Source organism: Schistocerca cancellata, chromosome 2, assembly GCF_023864275.1.
Source record: "Schistocerca cancellata isolate TAMUIC-IGC-003103 chromosome 2, iqSchCanc2.1, whole genome shotgun sequence".
Taxonomy (NCBI): domain Eukaryota; kingdom Metazoa; phylum Arthropoda; class Insecta; order Orthoptera; family Acrididae; genus Schistocerca; species Schistocerca cancellata.
The window spans coordinates 287402268-287425840 of record NC_064627.1 but is presented as its reverse complement, the minus strand read 5'-3'; the positions used below and the strand labels follow the sequence as shown (position 1 = coordinate 287425840).

Below are 23573 nucleotides of genomic sequence, written 5' to 3'. Positions count from 1 at the left end.
CCCTGATTTGATGCCCCCTTGATTTTTTTCATCTGGGGATAGCTGAAATCTGTTATTTATAAAAGCCCTATTGATATGGATGAAGAGCTGATAGCACAAATTATGGCAACCTTTGATTCACTCTCACTGTGCCAGGTGCTTATCAAAGGGTGAAACAATCACTCCGGCATTGTTGCACAGTGTGGATTCAAACAAGAGTGCATAATTTTGAGCATTTATTTTGTAAATACACTACTGGAAATGGAAAAAAGAACACATTGACACCGGTGTGTCAGACCCACCATACTTGCTCCGGACACTGCGAGAGGGCTGTACAAGCAATGATCACACGCACGGCACAGCGGACACACCAGGAACCGTGGTGTTGGCCGTCGAATGGTGCTAGCTGCGCAGCATTTGTGCACCGCCGCCGTCAGTGTCAGCCAGTTTGCCGTGGCATACGGAGCTCCATCACAGTCTTTAACACTGGTAGCATGCCGCGACAGCGTGGACGTGAACCGTATGTGCAGTTGACGGACTTTGAGCGAGGGCGTATAGTGGGCATGTGGGAGGCCGGGTGGACGTACCGCCGAATTGCTCAACACGTGGGGCATGAGGTCTCCACAGTACATCAATGTTGTCGCCAGTGGTCGGCGGAAGGTGCACGTGCCCGTCGACCTGGGACCGGACCGCAGCGACGCACGGATGCACGCCAAGACCGTAGGATCCTACGCAGTGCCGTAGGGGACCGCACCGCCACTTCCCAGCAAATTAGGGACACTGTTGCTCCTGGGGTATCGGCGAGGACCATTCGCAACCGTCTCCATGAAGCTGGGCTACGGTCCCGCACACCGTTAGGCCGTCTTCCGCTCACGCCCCAACATCGTGCAGCCCGCCTCCAGTGGTGTCGCGACAGGCGTCAATGGAGGGACGAATGGAGACGTGTCGTCTTCAACGATGAGAGTCGCTTCTGCCTTGGTGCCAATGATGGTCGTATGCGTGTTTGGCGCTGTGCAGGTGAGCGCCACAATCAGGACTGCATACGACCGAGGCACACAGGGCCAACACCCGGTATCATGGTGTGGGGAGCGATCTCCTACACTGGCCGTACACCACTGGTGATCGTCAAGGGGACACTGAATAGTGCACGGTACATCCAAACCATCATCAAACCCATCGTTCTACCATTCCTAGACCGGCAAGGGAACTTGCTGTTCCAACAGGACAATGCACGTCCGCATGTATCCCGTGCCACCCAACATGCTCTAGAAGGTGTAAGTCAACTACCCTGGCCAGCAAGATCTCCGGATCTGTCCCCCATTGAGCATGTTTGGGACTGGATGAAGCGTCGTCTCACGCGGTCTGCACGTCCAGCACGAACGCTGGTCCAACTGAGGTGCCCGGTGGAAATGGCATGGCAAGCCGTTCCACAGGACTGCATCCAGCATCTCTATGATCGTCTCCATGGGAGAATAGCAGCCTGCATTGCTGCGAAAGGTGGATATACACTGTACTAGTGCCGACATTGTGCATGCTCTGTTGCCTGTGTCTATGTGCCTGTGGTTCTGTCAGTGTGATCATGTGATGTATCTGACCCCAGGAATGTGTCAATAAAGTTTCCCCTTCCTGGGACAATGAATTCACGGTGTTCTTATTTCAATTTCCAGGAGTGTATTTGAAATAAAGGTATGAAATGTCAACACCATCTCTCTGAAACCACACTGCGAACCGCAGCACCAGTGCATGATAGGAGTGGCGACTGGGTGGGGGTAAGGAGGAGGCTGTGGCGGGGAGGGGAAGGGATAGTATGGTGGGAGTGGCGGACAGTGAAGTGTTGCAGTTTAGATGGAGGGTAGGAGAGAAGGTGCGGAGGGGGGAAGGTGTAAGTAGCAGAATGGAGAGAAATAAAAGAAATGAGAAGAAATTAAAAGACTGGGTGTGGTGGTGAAATGACGGCTGTGTAGTGCTGGAATGGGATCAGGGAGGAAGCTGGATGGGTGAGGACAGTGACTAACGAAGGTTGAGGCCAGGAGGGTTACGGGAACGTAGGATGTATTGCAGGGAAAGTTCCCACAATGCTGCATCTACATCTGTACATATACTCTGCAAACTGCTGTTAGGTGCCTGGCAGAGGGTAGTTGCCATTGTACCAGTTATTATGGTTTCTTCCCATTCCATTCACATATGGAGTATTGGAAGGATGTGTGTTTAAATGCCTCTGTGCTTGTAGTAATTATTCTAATAATATTCTCATGATCACTAAGTGAGTGATGCACAGGAGATTGTAGTACATTTCTAGAGTCATCATTTAAAGCTGGTTTTCACAACTTCGTTAACAGACTTTCTTGGGAAAGTTTACATCTATCTTTTAAGAGTCTTCCAGTTCAGTTCCTTCAGTATTGCTGTGACACCCTCCCATGGATCAAAGAAACCTGTGACCATTTGTGCTGCCTTTGTTTGTATAAGTTCAGTATCCCCTGTATCCCCCAGCAAGGGCACTGCTGGCGGGCAGTGTGGTCCATCTATCAAGTTTTGATGCGTGCGCAGAATAGTTACAGCGTGCTATATATTGCAAAAAGGAGGACGTTTTCACCAGTCTGCGACGGCTCACCTGAATATGACTGGCAGGTGCCCAGTTGAAATATCATGCGAAGTATTAAACGACGACCGGCGCAGGCCCAAAATTTGTTTGAACAGTCAAACCACTGGGAAAATTTTAAAATTCACAACAAGTGAACTGATGTTTTCTCTAAAGTTTTTGGTTACCTTAGGAGATGAATTTGGTGGGCGAGAGAAGGATCCAGTTATCATTTTATGCCCACCCCTGATACTGAGTCTTGCCCACTCACATACAGCTTCAATTTATATCTCAGTGGATCTGAGTTTGTTGTCTACTGCGACAAAAACACCACCCCCATTTCTCATTTTCCTATCCTTTTGATATACATTTAAATTTTCCCCAGAAATCTCGCTGCTATCACTTTCAAGTTCCAACCAGTTTTGTGTACCTAATATTATGTGAGTTTCACCACTTTTCATGAGTGCTTCAAATTCTGACAATTCATTGCAAATGCTTCATCATTTTACCATTAGAATTTTAATAATCACCTATACAAGGCATTTCTTTTGATCTTATGCTGATGCTTGTGGATTTACTACAGCTATCATTATCTGGATCAGATGGAGAGGTGCTTAATCTAAAAAACCCTTGTGTGCACTCTACACACAGTCAACTACCTTAGTAGCAGCCTCTGATGTGTAGTGAACACCTGACCCATATAGGGGGACTCTACAGTATTCAAACATATGACACAAGTCCAGGAAATTGCAACCAAACTTGTCACAGAACATTCGGAGTCGCTGGTTCAGTCCTTCCATTTGATGCAGAACCATGGTCCATGATTAGTTCTGGGGAAAATGCTTTAATTGTGAGCTTTGTGGAAACCTATGTCCAATGCTGGTCTCTTCAAATTTTTTGCCAGTCACTGGAATGACTGAAGTATGACCTTGGAGCCCAGCAGTAGGCATATTTGTTCCAACGTGCACCACAATCTGCAATTGGTTGCACCCTGTTCCCTCATTGTTCACCGAGAGCCTCTTCAACTAGAGATGGGCAAAACTGTTCTTTTCAGAGATCGGATCAGAACTGTTCACTCCCTGAAATGAACTAGCTCTTTTTCATGACTCACCACTCATTCACAATAGAAAATAAATGGAAGGCACATTGCCCTTTAAACTTGGTTTATTCCAGTACTATACCTGTATTTTGATCTTATTTGATCCTATTTTGAAGTATCACAGATAATGAGTAAGAATTTTGTATTGTTTATTGAAATTTCCACGATATGACAAATTTTTTGATTATTGATTTATTTTGCACTATCGTGGTTTTTTGGGTGATCGGAAAATGTTGTAACTTGAGATTTACATTAAAAATATATTTGGCTATAATGTATTAAAATTTCATTAACCTCGTACAAATACATCGCAAGCCATATATTTTTAAAGTGAACGTTTCCTTCCGAAGACGCCTAAAATCGCAAAATCCGTCCCAGAATAAGAAAAAAAAATATATAAATTTGACTGTAAGACTAAAGTGCTGCATATAGCCTTACGCAGAATAAAACAAGGAAAATATTGGTGTATCACATTTTGCGATACGTTTATCGGTTCGCTCGTAATTAAAGCGTAAATTCGAGTGTCCATAATAAAAATCCTATAGTAAGAGGAGTCATCAGGGACCTAATATGATCAGTTTAAACAAATAAAAATAAAATAAAAACAAATGATGTATACATAACATAATAATGTAATATACATAGCGGTATTACTACGAAGAACAATATCCAGTAGAGACGAACTCTGATGCAGAGGCGCTGAGTCAGGCAGGTTGAGCCGCGAGCTGTATTACTGGGCGAGCTATGACCGCAGAGACCAGAGTGACACCTGAGTTGCTTTGCTCAATGCTCTGGCTAGAGTCGAGAACGGTGGGGTGAGCGTTGAGCGGGCGAGTTCCGAGGATGGGGGGAGCGGTGAACGGCCACCAGTCACCCGCTCCGAGACAAATCGTCCGTTCTCTTGCGAGCAGGTTGTTGCAAGTAGTTCTTATGTTCTCCGCTAGGAGGCTCTCTGTCCTGTTGCTCGCATCAACTGCCCAGAGGGCAGGGCGTGCGACTGACACGATCGCTGACAGAGTGCGATGCTAAGTTAAGCTGCGCCAGACACTGCACGTGGCAGAGCACGCACAGAGACGGCACGGCATATGTGAAACACAAAATCCAATGGGGCACTGCACAATGCGGGCAGCCAAGGTAGAAGCAGAGCAGAGGCCGGCGCCGGCTGTGTTGTGTGGCATGCACTGTGCTCTGACCGGTAGAGGCGTCGCTGATATGCTCCGTCTCTCTCTCTCTCTCTCTCTCTCTCTCTCTCTCTCTCTCTGCCGTGGGAAACGTTTGGAGCTACCGTTCTTTTTTTCTGAATCACTGATTGTTCACTCCTTTGAAAGATTCAACTCTATGAATCAGTTCAGGAGCGGATCCCCCATCTCTATCTTCAACGTGTTGAATGAGGCCCCCAAGGATACACGCTGAGTGCACTTGGTGTCCTTTCCTGCCTTTGCAGCCATTTCCCTGAGGGCTACCATCATTTACCGTATATTTGAATTGCTTACAATTAATAGATCCCTAATTAATAGACCCCTGCCCCCTAATTAATAGACCCCTACCCCTTTGTATTCGCATCCTCTTGACATCAGAAAAAACAGGTTTCCCAAAACAAGTGAGGTGAGTCCCACTGGCTCAGTTTCAGTTTGAGACAGGATCTCAAACTTATTGCACGCTGTGTCCTCCCTGGTCCCTGTGCACACTGTACAGGATGCCTGAATCTACCATTGACATGCCTGTCACAGTCAAACAGACAGCTGATGACAGATTCTATGCTTTCTGCAAAGGAGACAGGATTCACAGTAGTGGACTGTACTTGAGGTCCTTCTGGTACCGGTTTCACATGCACACAAATCTCAGAAGCTCTTCCAGCACACCAGTTCACAGCAGCTGCCAATCATTTGACAGTTGTCTGAATTCCAGCTGCTTACAAATGTCAACCAACTCATCCCATGTTCAAGAACAACATTCACAGTGTGGCTGCATTTTGACTGGTGCAGTGTATTACAAGGCACTGAACAAATAACTTTAAATCAAACCCACTGAGTGTCTTTCAATTTGTTGAGCTACAACATTGCTTATTTCACATGAGAAATGAAGCAAACACACAAAACAAGATTTCTGTTAAGGCAACACAAAAACCTGTGGTAAAAGCTACCAGTTTCCTAAAACATTTTGAGATTATTATAGTTGCTAGAAAACTCGAAAACCGAGTTAATTTATGATAAATGCAGATGATACATGCATTCCCTTTTTAAGGGAAAACTAGATGTAACACAATATGTTAGTTAGAATATCAGCTACAGTAACTAAATCACAAATGCTGATTTACTGCAGATTGTTCATAGATTATGCAAAGGACAGTAGTAGCTTCCAAAAATTCTAAAAATGCATGTTTATTTGCTTTGATATACAATGATATTCAGCAGTGATGTAGTCCTTAGCAGGACTGTGAACCACAAGCATTGATTCGCTATGAAAAAATTAAGTTTCCAAAACACTCGTACTGGTAACTTACAATGACCAGAAGTTCTCAAAAATGACATAATTGTGCAATGAAATTAGAGAATGATTGTTGTGAATGAGGCTAGGCATACTGTTCTCAAAAATTTTAGAAGAGCACAGTTCCATTTAAGCCTACAATTGACAATAACAATAAGAGTTTGCGGTACTCGCATATGTTTGAAATTTCATAATATATCACAATGCAAAGGGGTCTTCATATGATTAGTGAAAGATTAGGCAGAAGCAACGGAAACAGTAAAATATGTGAATCTAGAACTTCAAATCGACACACGAATCTTGTACATGTGATCTCACACAAAGGTAAATTCCAAAGTAAGCTTTTATGGAGAACTGTATGACTCATTCTCCCAGTCCTCTCATTTTTTTACTTTCATTTTAGAAACATCCTGCATAAAGAAAATAATAAAATGAATTACGGAATACTTAAAGTGAATATAATTCTAAGTCAGATCCACTTCATGTTTATTGCTGCCTAACAACTACACTCACATTATGAAGTAGGCATAACATTGCTGACACTTACTGAAACAGGATAGAAATATATTTCACAGTCAATCAGATGCAGTTAGTGGAGACTTCCTTGAAATATACATACTCTCAAGAAGAAATAAACTGTTGTAGGAAATACATTGCTTTTTTTTTATTGATATGCTATTTCCCTGGTTGTTTCATTGTTCCCTAGATAAAGTTCGTAACAATAATACTAATGATGATGATGATGATGATAATGATAATAATAATTATATGCTGGCCACTTACAGGTTTTTTTTCAATGACTATCTCTATTTAAAAATTCCTCTTTGGTAAAGAGAGAACTGTCAGGGAAACATGTTTAATATATATTTAAAAACACCTCTGCTATCTGTCATATATGTTATTCCTGTGGATATATAGTTGAAGAGTTTGTTAGCTGCATACTTTACTTCTTTCTGTGCCAAAGTTAGCATTAAAGGGTAATGCAAATGATTTTTCCTTCTAGTGTTGTAATTGTGAATATCCCTCTTATTCTCAAATTAGGACGGATTGTTGATGGCAAATTTCATAAGCGAATAAGTGTACTGTGAGGCTGTGGTTAATATTTCCAGTTGCTTAAAGGGGTACCTGCAAAATGTGAGTGAATTCCGTACTTAATTCTAATTGCTTTCTTTTGTGCAATGAATATATTTTGCCTAAGTGAGCAGTTACCTGAAATATTACCTATAAGATATCAGTGAATGAAAATATACAAACTATGATAACTTACTGACTTCTGTAGCCCTACAAATGGGAATTATTCTTGTGGCAAAAGTATCTTGAACCTAAATGTTGTAGCAGATGTATTATTTGGTTTTTCCAGTTTAAATTTTCATCAAACCTAAGAACTAAATTTTCTACCATGTTTATTATTTCTTGTTGACATACTAGGTTAATAGGAAGTGGGACATTTTTGACAGTATTAAACAGAATTAACTGCATTTTTTTCATAATTTAAAGCTAGCCCATTTGTGCAAAACCATTCAGTAATTTTCACAAAAACATCATTTATTATGTTCTCTGTTGATGCTTACTTCTCAAAATGCATGTATCATCTGCAAACAGATCTAACTTGGCCTCCTTATTCAAATAAAATGGCAGATCATTAACATAAAGCAAGTACAGCATTTGGTCAATAATTGAGCCGTGTGGCACTCCAATTGTAATTTCTCCGATGCAGATGATGCGGCAACCCTCATTGTATTACTAGGACATCCTAGAGTAACTTTCTGTTGGCTGTGAGCCCCAGGTGGTGCCAGTAAGTTTACATATGATGTTCTTGGCAGATACTTCTAGATTTGTTTCTTGGAAATGATCTCTCAGTGTAAGAATGTGGTCCAACTTTACTCCCAGGTATTTTGGAGTATTGTAGTGGCGTAATTATTGTCCTCTCCAGGTCTGTAAAGGACACAGTTTAGGCACTTTTGGTTACAGGATTTGGTATCCATGAACATGTATCCCACTTTTTTATCTTATAATTGTTGAATTTGTGTGGTAAGATAGGCAGTAAATCAGAGCTTATGTACACCTATACTCCACATCCTCATCTGTTACATCTGCCATGTGTTAGGAAGAAATGGTCAATTAGATTTATGGAACTGGTGGGAACGTTTGGTTTGAGCCAGCTCTGTGATAGAAGTATTAGGTAGATTTCTATATCTCGATAAATAAGGTGGAACTCATTAAGATGAGATGGAAGAGATCAGACGTTTGCATGTGTGACATGGTGCGTAGTGTGTTCAGGTAGAGTGTGCATGAGGACACTGCTGGTTGATATGACATCTGGCTTTGGGTCAGTGCCCACACAGGAATGTGCTGGGGTGGAGGATGCTGGAGATGAAAGCAGCTCAGGTAGTTTCTGGTTCGATGGACGTATTGTGCCCAAAGTCAGCTGGGTTTGCAGCACTCCTGAGAAAGCAGAGCGATGGTAGGAAAACAACTCTCACTATACAGAGCAAAAATAATTGACATGCAACAGTATTAAAAGTAAGGCAAAGAGAATAAAAACAGATTAATGGCACTAATGTTGAGTAACATCAATGATGACCATAAATTGCTGAATAAAAATGAAAGCAACAATAAGTTATTATACTAACTGGCAATGTGAATAAGAAATAAAGGAATAAGCAATGAGGTAAAGCAAACCAGTTAATATGTTAGTAATCTACAGTTGACTACAGAAACAATATAAACACACATAGAACTAGCTGCAACAAGAGTTGACAGCTTCTTAACCCCTAAAGCACAGGCTTTTAAGTTCATTTGCATTGTACATTGAGCTTCTTCCGTCATCTGTCTTATAGTTGTTCACTTTTTGTACTGTCTCCCATCAAACACAAATAATAAGTGTAAGACGGTGTATAAAGAGAAGAATATGCATCAACAAGCCACTATGTGACAAAGACTTAGCACTATAAAATATAAAATTACAGCCAAAGAAACTACTCTGTATATCATTTGTCTTTTCTTGAGTGAAAGTCACTTGTTTCTTTTCTAGATGAGTTCTTCCTTCTTCTCTTGTTGCTTGACTGGTAGGATGCATCTTGTCATGTAAGGAGCTTTATGTTAATAACAGTGTTTTAAGTCAAATGTGGTTGTTGTTATTGTGGTCTTCAGTCCTGAGACTGGTTTGATGCAGCTCTCCATGCTACTCTATCCTGTGCAAGCTTCTTCATCTCCCAGTACCTTCTGCAGCCTACATCCTGCTGAATCTGCTTAGTGTATTCATCTCTTGGTCTCCCTCTACGATTTTTACCCTCCACGCTGCCCTCCAGTACTAAATTGGTGATCCCTTGATGCCTCAGAACATGTCCTACCAACCGATCCCTTCTTCTAGTCAAGTTGTGCCACAAACTCCTCTTCTCCCCAATTCTATTCAATACCTCCTCGTTAGTTATGTGATCTACGTATCTAATCTTCAGCATTCTTCTGTAGCACCACATTTCAAAAGCTTCTATTCTCTTCTTGTCTAAACTATTTATCGTCCATGTTTCACTTCTGTACATGACTATACTCCATACAAATACTTTCAGAAAAGACTTCCTGACACTCAAATCAATACTCGATGTTAACAAATTTCTCTTCTTCAGAAACACTTTCCTTGCCATTGCGTCTACATTTTACATCCTCTCTACTTCGACCATCATCAGTTATTTTTCTCCCCAAATAGCAAAACTCATTTACTATTTTAAGTGTCTCATTTCCTAATCTAATTCCCTCAGCATCACCCGACTTAATTCGACTACATTCCATTATCCTCGTTTTGCTTTTGTTGATGTTCATCTTATACCCTCCTTTCAAGACACTATCCATTCCATTCAACTGCTCTTCCAAGTCCTTTGCTGTCTCTGACAGAATTACAATGTCATCGGCGAACCTCAAAAGTTTTTATTTCTTCTCCGTGGATTTTAATACCTATTCCGAACTTCTCCTTTGTTTCCTTTCCTGCTTGCTCAATATAGAGATTGAATAGCATCGGGGAGAGGCTACAACCCTGTCTTACTCCCTTCCCAACGACTGCTTCCCTCTCGTATCCCTTGACTCTTATAACTGCCATCTGGTTTCTGTAGAAATTGTAAATAGCCTTTCGCTCCCTGTATTTTACCCCTGCCACCTTCAGAATTTGAAAGAGAATATTCCAGTCAACATTGTCAAATGCTTTCTCTAAGTCTACAAATGCTAGAAACGTAGGTTTGCCTTTCCTTAATCTTTCTTCTAAGATAAGTCGTAGGGTCAGTATTGCCTCACATGTTCCTACATTTCTACGGAATCCAAACTGATCTTCCCCGAGGTCGGCTTCTACCAGTTTTTCCATTCGTCTGTAAAGAATTTGCGTTAGTATTTTGCAGCTGTGACTTATTAAACTGATAGTTCGGTAATTTTCACATCTGTCAACACCTGCTTTCTTTGGGATTGGAATTATTTGCATTAATTTTCAGTTCCATCACTTTTGAAGTGACTTATAGATATGATAATTTTATGTTTTTCTTTTTTTCTTTTCTCCTTGCAGTCACATACTTGAGAGATCAATCCCAAGGTTACCATAAAATATAGGTGAGAAAGTACACTTCACTCTTCACCATTGCACTTTCATCACCTCACCCATACATTGTGTGGTAAACCCGCAGTTACCACTACCTTTCGCTGTCCACCTTGCTCCACATCTGTTTGTTGCACAGTGTGCCAGCTGCATGTGCAACTACCTGCGCCAGCAAACCACAGATTTTACTTGATGCACTGAGCTATGGCTCTCTAGCTGTGGATGTAGGGATCGACACCAGAGGTTCCACCATTGGCCTCAAGTGCAAGTGTACAATACTGACTGTGCATGCCAATTCAAAACTAATGCTACCAACATCAGTGATGTCTACGCTTGTCTATATGTAGGCCAATGTGAGCTTCCTAGCTCAGTCCACACCATGCCTTCAACTGTTACTTATTGTGCAGCCTTCAAGATTTGGATGTTGTTATGCTACTGACACTGTATTACCTGTGGGCAGTTTCATTTTGTTGTACTTTGTGCAGTTGTGTGTTGTAGCCTATCAATAAACCAATTTGACAGCCAGTGTTCATTTGCGCTGTGTGCTACAACACATCATGTAGTTCAAATAAAATCTTCACCTACTGTCAGACCTGACTTCATTCTGCAGATTTCAATTCTTTTCCCATATGACAGAAACTTCACTAGTGTGGGTCTAGGTTTCACAGGATCTGGCATCCTGCATCCCACTCAATGACTTCTGTCGATGTTGTTCATTGTCACCTGCAGGCCTAGCTTCTTAAATACAAGATTCAGCACTATTTGATCTGTGATCTCTAGAATCTTGAACAATCTGAGATTATTGCATCTCTGATATTGTGCAAGCTTGTCAGGTTTCGTGGTTAACTTCTATTTGAGCAATCATGCTTTATTGTCAGTTTCTTTTAATGATTTGTTGAGAGCACAGGCATCACTCTTTAAAGTTTTCTGCATTTTTTTCCATTACTGGTGCAGTGGAAGATACGGCATGGGAGATCAACTTGCAACTATTTGGTAAGGTAACGTTTATCTGTGATAACTTTGATGAGAGCTGCACCATACAGGAAGTGAGATTGTTTGTCACCACAGATATAGTGTCAACAGATGACAAGGCTGGGGTAGGGGAGTGTGTGTGTGTGGGGGGGGGGGGGGATGGACAAGAACAGTTCTTTTTGGTGAGGAAGATTGACAGTTGTCAAACTGAATGAATGTTAGTCCAGTATAGAGAGTTAAAAGAGACCAAAGTTTTTGTAAACCATCAAAGAAGGCGACTTCCTGCACAGAAGAGTAAAACAAATTAGAAGTAATATGTTGTACTGAAGGAGTGATGGAAAGGGTGTCTTGGCTCTGAGTTCAGATCATAATAATAGTCATCCATTAACCTGGATCAAACTAGGTACTACGATTGTGTGTACTTGGAAAGGATTCCCTTTGATGGTCCATAAGCATTTTAATATAGAGAGGTACTGTACAGGTGCCTATGGCTTGTCATGGATATGTTTGAAAAACTATTGTTTTGTAGTATGCAGATGTTGAGGCAGATAGTGTTGATGATAGCAAAGACAATGCCACTGGAGTGTTTATAGGGAGATGATATCAACAGTAACAAGCAGAGCTCCTAGTGGTAACTGAATAACAACTTTGGAAAGTTGGTGGGGGGGATCAGTTGATGCCTTTATTGTAGGAACATATGCTGCTGACAATGTGCTGAAGATGTCCATATTTTAAAATATTCATAACTTCGTGATTCAGCTAGTTAAATAACCCATTAAACATAATGTTTTGTGGACTCCACTTCTCATTGTACAGTGTTTCCCTCATTTTATTTTACTTGATTATGATAGTTAGGTTTCTATAATTTTATTTATTTTCTTCTTTTATTATGTTTTTGATGAATATCTGAAATAGGCGGACTTATGTATTTAGAAAACTGTACAGTAGTACTTACATAAGAAGTACAGTAGTATTTAGTAATATTTACAAGGGCACAGATGAGAAAAAAATGTTTATGGAAGCTTATTATACAGTAACAGACAATAATGTACTTTAATAATGAAGTCCAGAATATTATATATGCCTGTACAAAAGGACACAGTCTAGTATGATTGTGGTTTTATTCCACACAAAGGTGACTGCACAAATGCTCTTCCAGATTCAGTGTATTAAGTTCATGAGTTTTACACAACCTTATTATAAATTCTCATTACACAAACTGAGGGCTTGTAGTGGCAACAGAGTATGTTTAAATCACGAAATGCTATTTTAAATAGCATTGAATTTGTTCTGAAAGATATGATTAGCTCTGAAACATCTTTCAGAATTGGCATACATATTGGGTAAGTGCATAAAGTGAAGTGAACAGAGTTAAAAGGAACATTCCCTGTGTAAATTAGTTTGTGAATAAAAACTTTATTCCCACATTTTATTGAAATGTGGTCACACATTATCAAAACAAATCAAACAACTTTATGTATTTTATTATTATGTACAAAATAAACAAAATTGTACAATCTGAACTATGCTTTCATATGATCACTTTCAGGATTATTGCCATTTCTCGGCAGGAAAAATGAGAAACCAACACCACCACTCAATTTACTTGCTGATTTTGGAGGCGGTGGCCTGATGTGTGCTTTGGGTATTGTAATGGCATTGTTGGAAAGATCTAAATCTGGAAAGGGACAAGTTATTGATGCAAGTATGGTAGAGGGTGCAGCATACTTGGGTAGCTGGATTTTACGTTCCCAGCATTTGCCTTTCTGGGGGAATTCCCGAGGAGAAAATCTGTAAGTCCATCTCCTCATAAGGAGAGTTGCTTTTAGTAAATATGCTGATAAGCTTCAATGGTTTATGCTTTCAAGCTGTTCATACACTTGTGTTTTAGCCATCATTACATTATTATCCATATGTTCACACTGTATATTTTCTGTGATACAAACAATAGCACATTAAATGCTAGTGAAACTAGGTATTTACAAAAAAATTATAGCACACATAATGTTCAAGAATCTCTTAAGTGAGGAAAAAGCTTTCAATTGATAAATTTTAATTTGTCCTTAAAAGGATTTCCATGATTTGCTCCATATCATTAGACAACATTTTTAAAGAAATGTATCAAAAAGAATGGAGACAAGTGGTTAACTGATGTTTTTCTGTTTTTATATTTTCACAAAAACAGATATTATTAAAAATATGTTTCAATCTCAGGTCACAAGTGGTATCTTTGTGACATCCAGTATGTGTTATTATGATATGTATTCAAACTGTGGAATAACAATAATATGAAAACAATAGGTTGTTACTCACCACATAGATAGGGCATTGACTGCCAGAAAGGCACAAAGAAAAATACTGCTGAATATTATTCAGCTATCAGATTAAGTCCTTAACCAGATGTAGACAACAAAAAACACACACACTCACATAAGCACCAGTCTCACACACATGACCACCGTTGTCTCTGGATACTAAGGCTTGTGACTGTTGATTGCATCTGAAGTGAGCATAGATCCTTGTTTTGGTGGTAAAGGGGGCTAAGAGGAGGCATGGGGTGGGGAGGGACAGCAGGTTAGAGGTGAGGAAAGATGCTGTGGGAGCATGCAGGGACAGAGTCAGAATAATGGGTTGCCAGGTGTAGCTTTAGGAGGTTCTATTGGAGGGGGAGATGACAAAAGAGGAAAGGAGACCAAGTAGGGAAGGGAAAAGGACTTTGTAGATGTCAGTAAAAACTTCTTGGTTTTCAAGCCATGTCAGTTCGAATAAAATCTCAAGCTTTCGATGGCTAGCTCTGCCTTCGTCATCAGGATTATAACTACTGAATGCCATGGCTGGCACTATTTCCTTCTTATATATCTACAATTATAGCTGCTGGCACCAATCAGAGAGGGCCGAAATAATGTGTGCATTGAAGGTGAGTTGGGCAGCTCATAGCACCTCCAGCATGCTGCAGGACCGAGTGTTGTCCAGCGGTGTGAGGGGCCAGTGCCACATCTGAAACTGCCACTCCTGCCTCCCTACAACTATTAAGCATCTGTCGTTGATTCCTTTTGACATCCAAAGCCTGCCTCCATGTCCTGCCTAGAGTGTACCCTGGTCTCTGTTGAAATTGTTGCTGTTCATTCAAATCTCAGCTGCCTCTTCTATATTAGAGTCTGTCTGTTGGTGCATGAGCCAAGACTCTTGTTTTCTCAGATTGTATTTTGTGACCGTTTTCGAGGCAATGCTCAGCTATGAGCAACTTGTTGAGCTCCCTTTGCTTAATATGTCTCTTGTGCTCAGTACAACACTCTGCAACTGTACGCATTGTCTGGCCTTTATAGATGCTGCCACACTTGCAAGGGATACCACACTCAACAGGCACATGAAGAGCTATGTGATCTTTAACAGGGTGCAACATATCTTGGGGGTGGGCGGAACACTGGTCCCAATCCACGTTTTTGCAGTACACTTCCTAACTTGCTGCTTGTTGCCCCACAGTATTTCAGGAAAGCTGCCAGCTTGGCTGTGTCTGCCGATTCACAGGGTGTCCTCCTCCTTCAGCAACAACTTAAAGCATTTGCAATATCTCTTTTGCTGTAGCCATTCTCCCTGAACACATGTCTCAAGTGCTGCAATTCAGACTGTAGGCTGCCGTCATCAGAAATAAGTTTGGCTTTGTGTATTAATGTGTTCAGCACCTCTTTCATGTGTACAGGGTGGTGAAAACTACCAGCAATCAAATATCGATAAGCCTACCTCCTGCCTTCCGCTCAATTAAAACACCTAAGAACAGTAGCTTGCCATACTTTTCCATGTCAGTGGTAAATTTAATGTTGGAATGGACATCGTTCATGTGATCCATGAACTGCTGCAGTGTATTTTTACTGTGAGGCCACATCAGGAATGTGTCATTGATGTACCTAATGAAGCAAGATGGACGCAACACCACAGAGTTCAGAACTTGCTCCTCAGAGTGCTCCATGAAAAAATTTGTCACTTTATATTAACAGAATCTTCTATCGGTTCATCGTAGAACATTATAATAAAAGAAAAGCACCAGTTTGCTTTGGGTCTACAGTATTAATCTTTATTGTGTTAACCGGTTTTCGGGTTACAAGTCCATCTGAAGTCATTTACTAAATATTGTCACTAAAGAAGTTACAATGTTTGCAAACAACATTGGAAGAGAAGTAACATGTCCAGACTGAAGCAGAAACATACAGTAAGTAACATATTTGACAGTGTGGTGGTAATGCATTGAAAAAGTAAAAAATTGAACTTCAAATAAATAAAGTGGAGTAGACAGGAAAACTTTAACACAGAATAGGAACAGAATGCCTACATAGCAGTTTGTATTAATAAACAAAACTAATAAAATAAAATAAAATTAGTACTTGACAAGGCTTCATCAGGAGGTATAAAACATGGAGAGTGATACAGAAACCAATTAAAAGAAGAAACATTTAGCAATGTATCTACAAAATACATAAGGAACTTGTGAAATATCAATAAGACAAACAGAAATAAATAAATACAGGAAAATGGAAGAGTTTAGGGGAACATACGCAGTCTTTGAGAGTGTGCTGGTACTGCATTTTAACATTAACTTTATATTCAAAACTGTGGCTATGTAACAGTTTGCATTAAATAAATGAACCAAGTAAAATATAAACAATATTTGATGAAGCAACTACAAGAGGTGTTAAACGTGGACAATAATAAAAGTACCAGTTAAAAGAAGGCCTTAACAATTGAAACTGCAGTCTATATGGAATACATAGACAACTTCAATAAAACAAAAGAATACAGCAAAATAGGAATATGTAGGAACAGATAGTGTGGGAAGTAATGAATGACAGAGATGATTATGTGAAGTTTAGGAGAGGGGAAGTGTTGAGCTGTGTCTGGTCATTTAGTATTAGATTCGGACAGTGAGCAAGATGTTTGTTAATTTCCAGGGCTTCCAGCAGGTTGAGTTTATGGTCTTTGTTTGCTAAGTGTAGTACATGGGACACTAGCTGGTAGTTGTGACCCTCACTCAGAACATGCTCAGCAAATGTGGAGTCAGAAGTTTGCAGCCTCCAGCTGCATTCATGTTCAGCCAGCCTAGTTGCTATGTCTCTGCCTGACTGACCGATGTAAAATTTGTGACAATTAGAACAGGTGATTTTGTATACCCCCACTGTTGGCTAATAAATGGACCTTATCCTTGCTATTAAAAATACACTGGGCTGTTGTGTTCTTTACATAGTAGGAAGCCTATACTTGCAGGCTTTCAGTGCTTTGGCTACAATCTGTGATACCTCACCTAGATATGGTAGTGTACACCATTTCTTGCAGACAGTGGACGGGGAAGTAGGTGAGGCATCGAGGAAGGGTACAATTTCATGTTTTTTGTTTCCTGTGCAAGATGTGGTCAATTAGAACTGGACTGTAGACATTGAGGTGGCAATAAATTTTATTGTATCTAATCCTACTTTAAAATCATCTCTGGACATGGAGATTGATAAGAGGTGGTGTACTATTGAGAGGAAAGCTGCATGTTTGTGAGCTATGGGGTGTTGTGAGCAAGAAGGTATTACTGTGTCTGTAGTTTTAGTTTTTCTGTAAATTTTGAAATAATGTGTGTGTGTACTGATGTCAGTGGTGAGATCTAAGAAGTTTATGGATTTGTTGCCAATCTTCATTGTGAACTGAATATTTTTATGTTGACTGTTCAGGTTTTAAAAAATGTGGTCCCGGTCGCCTACGGTGGACTGAAAGCCCGAGCGGTGACCTCTCCAGTTGTCAGGATGCTAGGAGATGGCTGTGGATGCATTAGAAACTCCAAAGAAACATTATTAATTCATAACACCTTTATTCCTGCTGAATACAATGTGGCTTGGTGATATCAACGACCTTCCCGAGTCCTCGCTGACTCGTAGTGATGACACCAGCTCCGGGCAGCACAGTCTTGCTAGTGCAGCGCCGCATACTGTGACGTAGCGGAGGAATGCCCTTACTTCAGCCGCGCATGGCTGGCGGCGCCCGGCTGGGCGGCCGACTCAGCTGTGGACAGCAAACTGTTGCGCGTGGAGGCTCCGGGTTGGAGTCCCGACGCTGTCGGCACGAGAGGCATTATCGTAGTGCGGAGTGTACTCCATCCCACCCCATCTTCTTCCCTGCTCCTCCTGCTGGCTCGTCCGCGGTGGACGGGCGGAACGGGCTGCAGTCCCCCAGCGTCGTCGGCGCACCCGGTTGTGACGGCGGATGCATAGGGCCTAGGCCCCGCACAATCTCGACGATGGCTCACTGATGTGGTCAGCATTGGCGGCGAGCGAGTCTGCCGTGATGTCTGCTAATCCTGAGTTGATGATTGACAGCGGCAGAAGAGAGGACCAGAGCTGGTAGTGTCCCCTCGTTTCTGCTGCTGGATGGGCCACCCTCACTGTAACACCTCCTTAATAAAGGTTAACATGTCGATAACTGAGCTGAGCGCTACGCAGTGACCCAGTACACATCTAACTCAAGTCTAACTGCGAGTGCCTTGTTGCTATCAAAGCTGGCGTATTTAAAGGAAGCACGAGCGATGTCCTGACGACATGCTCGTTTGTAATGACCGCATTTGTTCCACTTATACTGCTGATTCATCTGTCGTACTCGCCCCTTAGGTGTTCTTGCGACAGAGTTACGTGTTGTTATGGCAGACTTACGTGAAGTTGTGAAATGCAGTACAGCTGACGCTATACCTCTGTCTTGCACTGTACGAAAGTCTCCGTCTAACACAAACCTGCGTGCTAAGCAATTCTCTCTCGCCTGTTGTGTGTAACCAGGCCATTGCCCCTGCGTGACGACACATTCCGATATATGTGCAATCCTCTTAGCTCTTGGCTAACCTACTGCCTCTGGCTCTCGGCATAGGCAATGAAACTTTGACAATATTCCACATTTCCAACTCTTTACTATTCCGCGACACTACAGTGTTGAGTTTCTTGTAGTACAAGTCCACATCCACCACACATCATCTACATATATAAACCAGTATTTGATATTTGCACTCAAAGGTACTGTTTGTAAAAAATTTTGTTCAAAATGGTCCATAAATATTTCAGCCAACAGTGGACTAAGAGGGGAACCCAAAGCTAAGCCATTAAATTGTTTATAAAGAGTCCCTTGGAACTGGAAATAATTCTGTGCCAAGCATGTCTGAGTAGCCAGCCTCAAGTTATTCAATTCCACAGGAATTACAGTAGACTTGTGCATCAGCTCTGTCAGAATATCAATGCATCCACCACTGGTATGTTGGAAAACAAACTATAGACATCAAAGGATACTAATGTATCACTGTGTGAGACAGATATACCTTTTAACTTATTTATTAGATCCACGGAGTTTGAGATATCATGCTTTGGTTTGAATTTAGTCTTGCTCTTAATTAGGACATCCAATTTACTAGCTAGTTTGTAAGATGGAGCAGTGAATGATGATACAACTGGATGAATAGGGACAGCTTGTTTATGCAGTTTAGGAAGCCTATACGTTCTAGGAGGCACTGGGCTCATATTAGTTAACAGTTTGGCTTCAAACTCGGAATATACTTTTGCATGAACTGATTGCATCCTCTTTGAATAATTTAGTAGGATCTTTAGGAAGAACTTGGAAGCCTGTGGTATTCAGGAGATCATTAACTTTATCCACATAATCACATTTTTTCAAAAGTACTATAATGTTGCCTTTATCAGATTTTGTGGCAATGATATCTTGGTGTTGTAACTTCTGTTTTAAGGACTTGAGGGCGTGAAAGTCAATAGACTGTGGGGTGTTACACAAAAATCTGGTTTCATTCTTTAGTGCATGGGCAACTAAATATTTTGCAGTGGTGTCTTTCATTAGAGCATATTCAGTATCTACTTTCATAACATCCATTTGTTTTTCTGATGGAGGGTGGGGAGAAACATATTTAAAACCTTTCTCAAGCACTTTTTTGTTCATTTGGAGACAGAACCAAGTTCAGTAGGTTAATTACGCATTGGGAAAACTTTTGTTTACAATTTGAGGTTAGAGGTGCACTCATCACTTTCCTAATCATAGATAATTTCCTGTTCTACCGCAAAAATATGTATTGTCACCGCAGGAGACATGTTGCTGTGTCATCCTTCATTCCATAATATTCATAGTGGTACGAGAAGTATGTTGCCATTAGAACATGATGCAACAACCTGACAATTCCATATCGAAACTTAAGCCGAAAGATCGTGCATGTCTTGTACTGGCACCCTCATAAAAAGTGACACCACATCCAGACTAACTATTACATCATTTCAACCAATTTTCATTTGCTTGAGCCTTTCAACAAATGTCTGTGAGTTTCCAACATGGTGTTTACAATGACCCAGTTTCATTGCTAATAATCCTGCAAGATATTTTGCCACTCTGTAGGTGGGTGACTTGATTGCACTAACAATGAGTCTGAGGAACATGTTCCTTATGTATCTTTGGTAGTCCATAAAGCCTGGGAGGTCTGGTGGTGCGAGGCATTAATTTCTTCACCACTTCATCTGGTAAACCAGATTCCTTTAATAGCTTCCCTGTCTTCCTGACTATGGCCTTTGTCGGATTGCAACTTAGCTTCTGGTACGCATCATCTTCTAATAAATGTTGCTAGCACCTTCAGGTCGTAGTCTTCAGTGTTCAGAACCACAGTGGCATTCCCTTTGTTGGCTGGCAAGACAACCAAGTCATTGTACTCATGAAATAAGTGTAAGCCATGTTGTTCCTCCTGGCTAATATTTGATTTTGGTGGCTTAGCTTTCAATAGTATATGGCTGGCAGTTAGTCCAATGTCCTCAGCTGCATCGTGTGGGAGACGCTCAGTTGCAGAGCACTGTACCAAGCACAAGAGACATATTAAGCAAAGGGAGGTTGACAAGTTTGCCACAGCTAAGCAAGGCCTTGAAAACAAACACACAATAAATTTTGAGAACACAGGAGTCTTGGTTCATGTGTCAACATACTGGGACTCGTTATAAAAGAGGTGACTGAGTTTAGAATGAACAGCAACAATTTCAACAGAGACCAGAGATACACACTGAATGGGGCATGGGGGTGGGCTTTGGATGTCGAAAGGAAGCAATGATGGATGCTTAACACTTCTAGGGAGGCAGGAGTCGTAGTTTCAAACATGGTGCCAGCCCTCATGCCACCTGATGTCACTCAGTGCCATGGCGGGCTGGAGCAGCTATGGGCTGCCTCACCTTCCATGCACGGCGTTGTTTCGGCCCTCTCTGATTGGTGCCAGCAGCCATAATCATAGGTATATAAGTAGGAAATAGCGCCAGCCCTGGCAGTCAGTACTTTTGCTCTTAATGACTGTGGTGGAGCTAGCCATTGAAATCTTGAGAATTTTATTTGAACTGACGTGGTTTGAAAACCAAGATTTTATACAATTGTGCTGCTCATGCATCAACATACTGGGACTCCATTATAAAAGAGGCGGTTGATATTAGAATGAAAGCAACAATTTCTACAGTGACCAGGTCTCACAATTAATAAAATATTCTCAGCTATTATGCCATGATTGAATGCATTTCACTTTAAAACTCAATGTTTCATCCCCATTTGTGGAGGATGAATTGTCGGGTTTTAAAGTGAAAGCCATTCAACCATGGCACAATAGCCCGAAATATCTTATTAATTGTGACAATTCTGGCCCTGAAAGTTTACATTTTATGGAGACCAGGTGGGTAGGGCATGGGGGCAGGCTTCGGATGTCAAAAGGAAGCAACGGTAGATGCTTAATACTTGCAGGGAGGTGGGAGCAGCAGTTTCAAATGTGGCGCTAGCCCGTTGGGCCACCTGACATCACTTGATCCCGCGGGGGTCTGGAGCTGCTATGAGCTGCCCAACTCACCTTCCACACGTGCATCGTTTCAGCCCTCTCTGATTGGTGCCAGCAACTGTAATCATAGGTATATAAGCAGGAAATAGTGCCAGCCCCGACAGTCAGTAGTTTTACTCCTGATGATGATGGTGGAGGTAGCCATTGAAAGCTTGAGAATTTTATTGTAATTGATGTGGCTTGAAAACTGAGAAGATTTTATTCGGTCATGCCGCAGCAAAAGACTTTGAGGGCACTGTATAGATGTGTTAGCAGGATAGACGGCATGCATAGGGCTGAAGTGGGGGAAGGGAAGGAGATAGACAGTTAGAGGATAGGGACTGCTGATGGTAAGGCTAGGGGGTTCTAGGATTGGAGAATATGTTGAAGGGAGAGTTCCCACTTGAACAGTTCACTAAATCTGGTGTTGGTGGGAAGAAAACACAGCTATTGAAGTCAAGCACATTGTTTTGGACAGTTGGCTGAGCAACTAAGTGGTCCAGTTGTCTCTTAGCCACAGTTTGACAGTGGCCATTCATGCAGACAGATTTCTTGCTATTTGTCATGCCCACATATAAGCACCACAGTGGTTGCAGCTGAGTTAGTAGATCACATGGTTACTTTCACTAGTGCCCATGCCTCTGATGGGGTAGGAGATGCCTGTGGCACCACTGTAGTAGGTGGTAGTGGGAGGTTGTGTGGGACTGGTCATTCATTTACATCTATTACAAGGATATGAGACATAGGTCAGGTGGATTGTGAAATACCACTGTGGGAGGGATGGGGAGGCTATTCCTCATTTCAGAGCCGATAAGATTTAGCCACAAAACCTAGCAGGTAATGTGATTCAGTAGTCCAGTCCTGGAAGGTGCTGTATCATGAGGGGGGGTACTCTTCCATGGGTGGATAGTGGGTATGTGCAGGACAGCAGGTAATTGGGAGACAAGGCACAGAATATCTGTTTCTGTATAAGGTGGGGAGGGTAAATTCATTCAGAAGGCCTCAGTCAGACCCTTGTCATATTTGGAGATGGACATCTTGCCACTACAGATGCGACGGTTGTAGGTGACTAGGCTATATGGAAGGTACTTCTTGGTGTGAAATTGGTGGCAGCTGCCAAAGTAGAGGTGTTGTTGGCAGTTGATAAATTTGATATGGATGGAGGCTCCATCTCCGAGGAGGATGTCAACATCAAAAGAGGTGACTTGCTGGGCTGACAAGGAAAGATTCCTCTAGAAAGACCATGAATAGCTTGCATAGGGTGCTGCCCTGTACCAAGAATTTGTTTGTAAATCATGCCTTCAAAGGAAAAATAATGGTGGATGAAGATATATTTGTTCATGGTGACCAAGAAGAAGGTTGTAGGTTTGGAGCAAGTCAGCCATTGCTAAAGGTTATGCTCAGCAAGGCCATGAGCATAGGGGATGTTAGTATGGAGGGAGATGGCATTGACAGTGACATGTGGGATGTCAGTTGGTAAAGGAAGGAAGATTAGAGTTTAACACACCATAGAGAGTGCAGTCATTAGAAATTAATCACAGGCTTGTATTACAGAAGGGTGGTGAAGGAAATTGGCTGTGCCCTTTACAGAGGAACCATCCTGGCATTTACCTGGAGTGATTTAGGGAAGTCAGAGGAAACTTAAATTTGGATGCCCTCCCAAATGAGAGTCCAGTGTGTAAATCACTGTGCCACCACATGGATAGGTGGTAAAGGAACAGGCACTGTGGAGAGATGGTAGAGGAAATGGTTGGTGTCTTTTATATATGAGGGTAGGTTATTGGCATTAGGCTGAAGATGTTGGTTGACAAGGGTAGAGATTCTCTCTTTGGCGGTGCAGTAACCAGCCACAATGGGGTATCCTGTATGGTTGGGTGTATGTACATTAGGAAGCATGTAGAAAGTAGAAGTGCACGGAATGATGGGTGTAAGAGAGCTGAGGAGAGACTGGAGATAATGCTGGATTTCTGGAATGGCATCACAGTGGCAGAGCTTATATATGGATGTGCCTGACTGGTGACAGTCTCACCACCAGGTAATC

The 23573-nt window shown here is 41.7% G+C and overlaps 1 protein-coding gene across 6 annotated transcripts in view; it reads left to right on the top strand.

Moving 5' to 3' along the window:
* LOC126161638 (alpha-methylacyl-CoA racemase) overlaps window positions 1–23573 on the top strand; it is a 149973-nt gene that overhangs the window by 95079 nt on the left and 31321 nt on the right. For all 6 annotated transcript variants that reach the window (XM_049917603.1, XM_049917605.1, XM_049917601.1 and 3 more), the window contains exon 5: window positions 13241–13484. In XM_049917603.1, the coding sequence (XP_049773560.1) occupies window positions 13241–13484 (244 nt within the window). The remainder of the gene's footprint in view (window positions 1–13240; window positions 13485–23573) is intronic.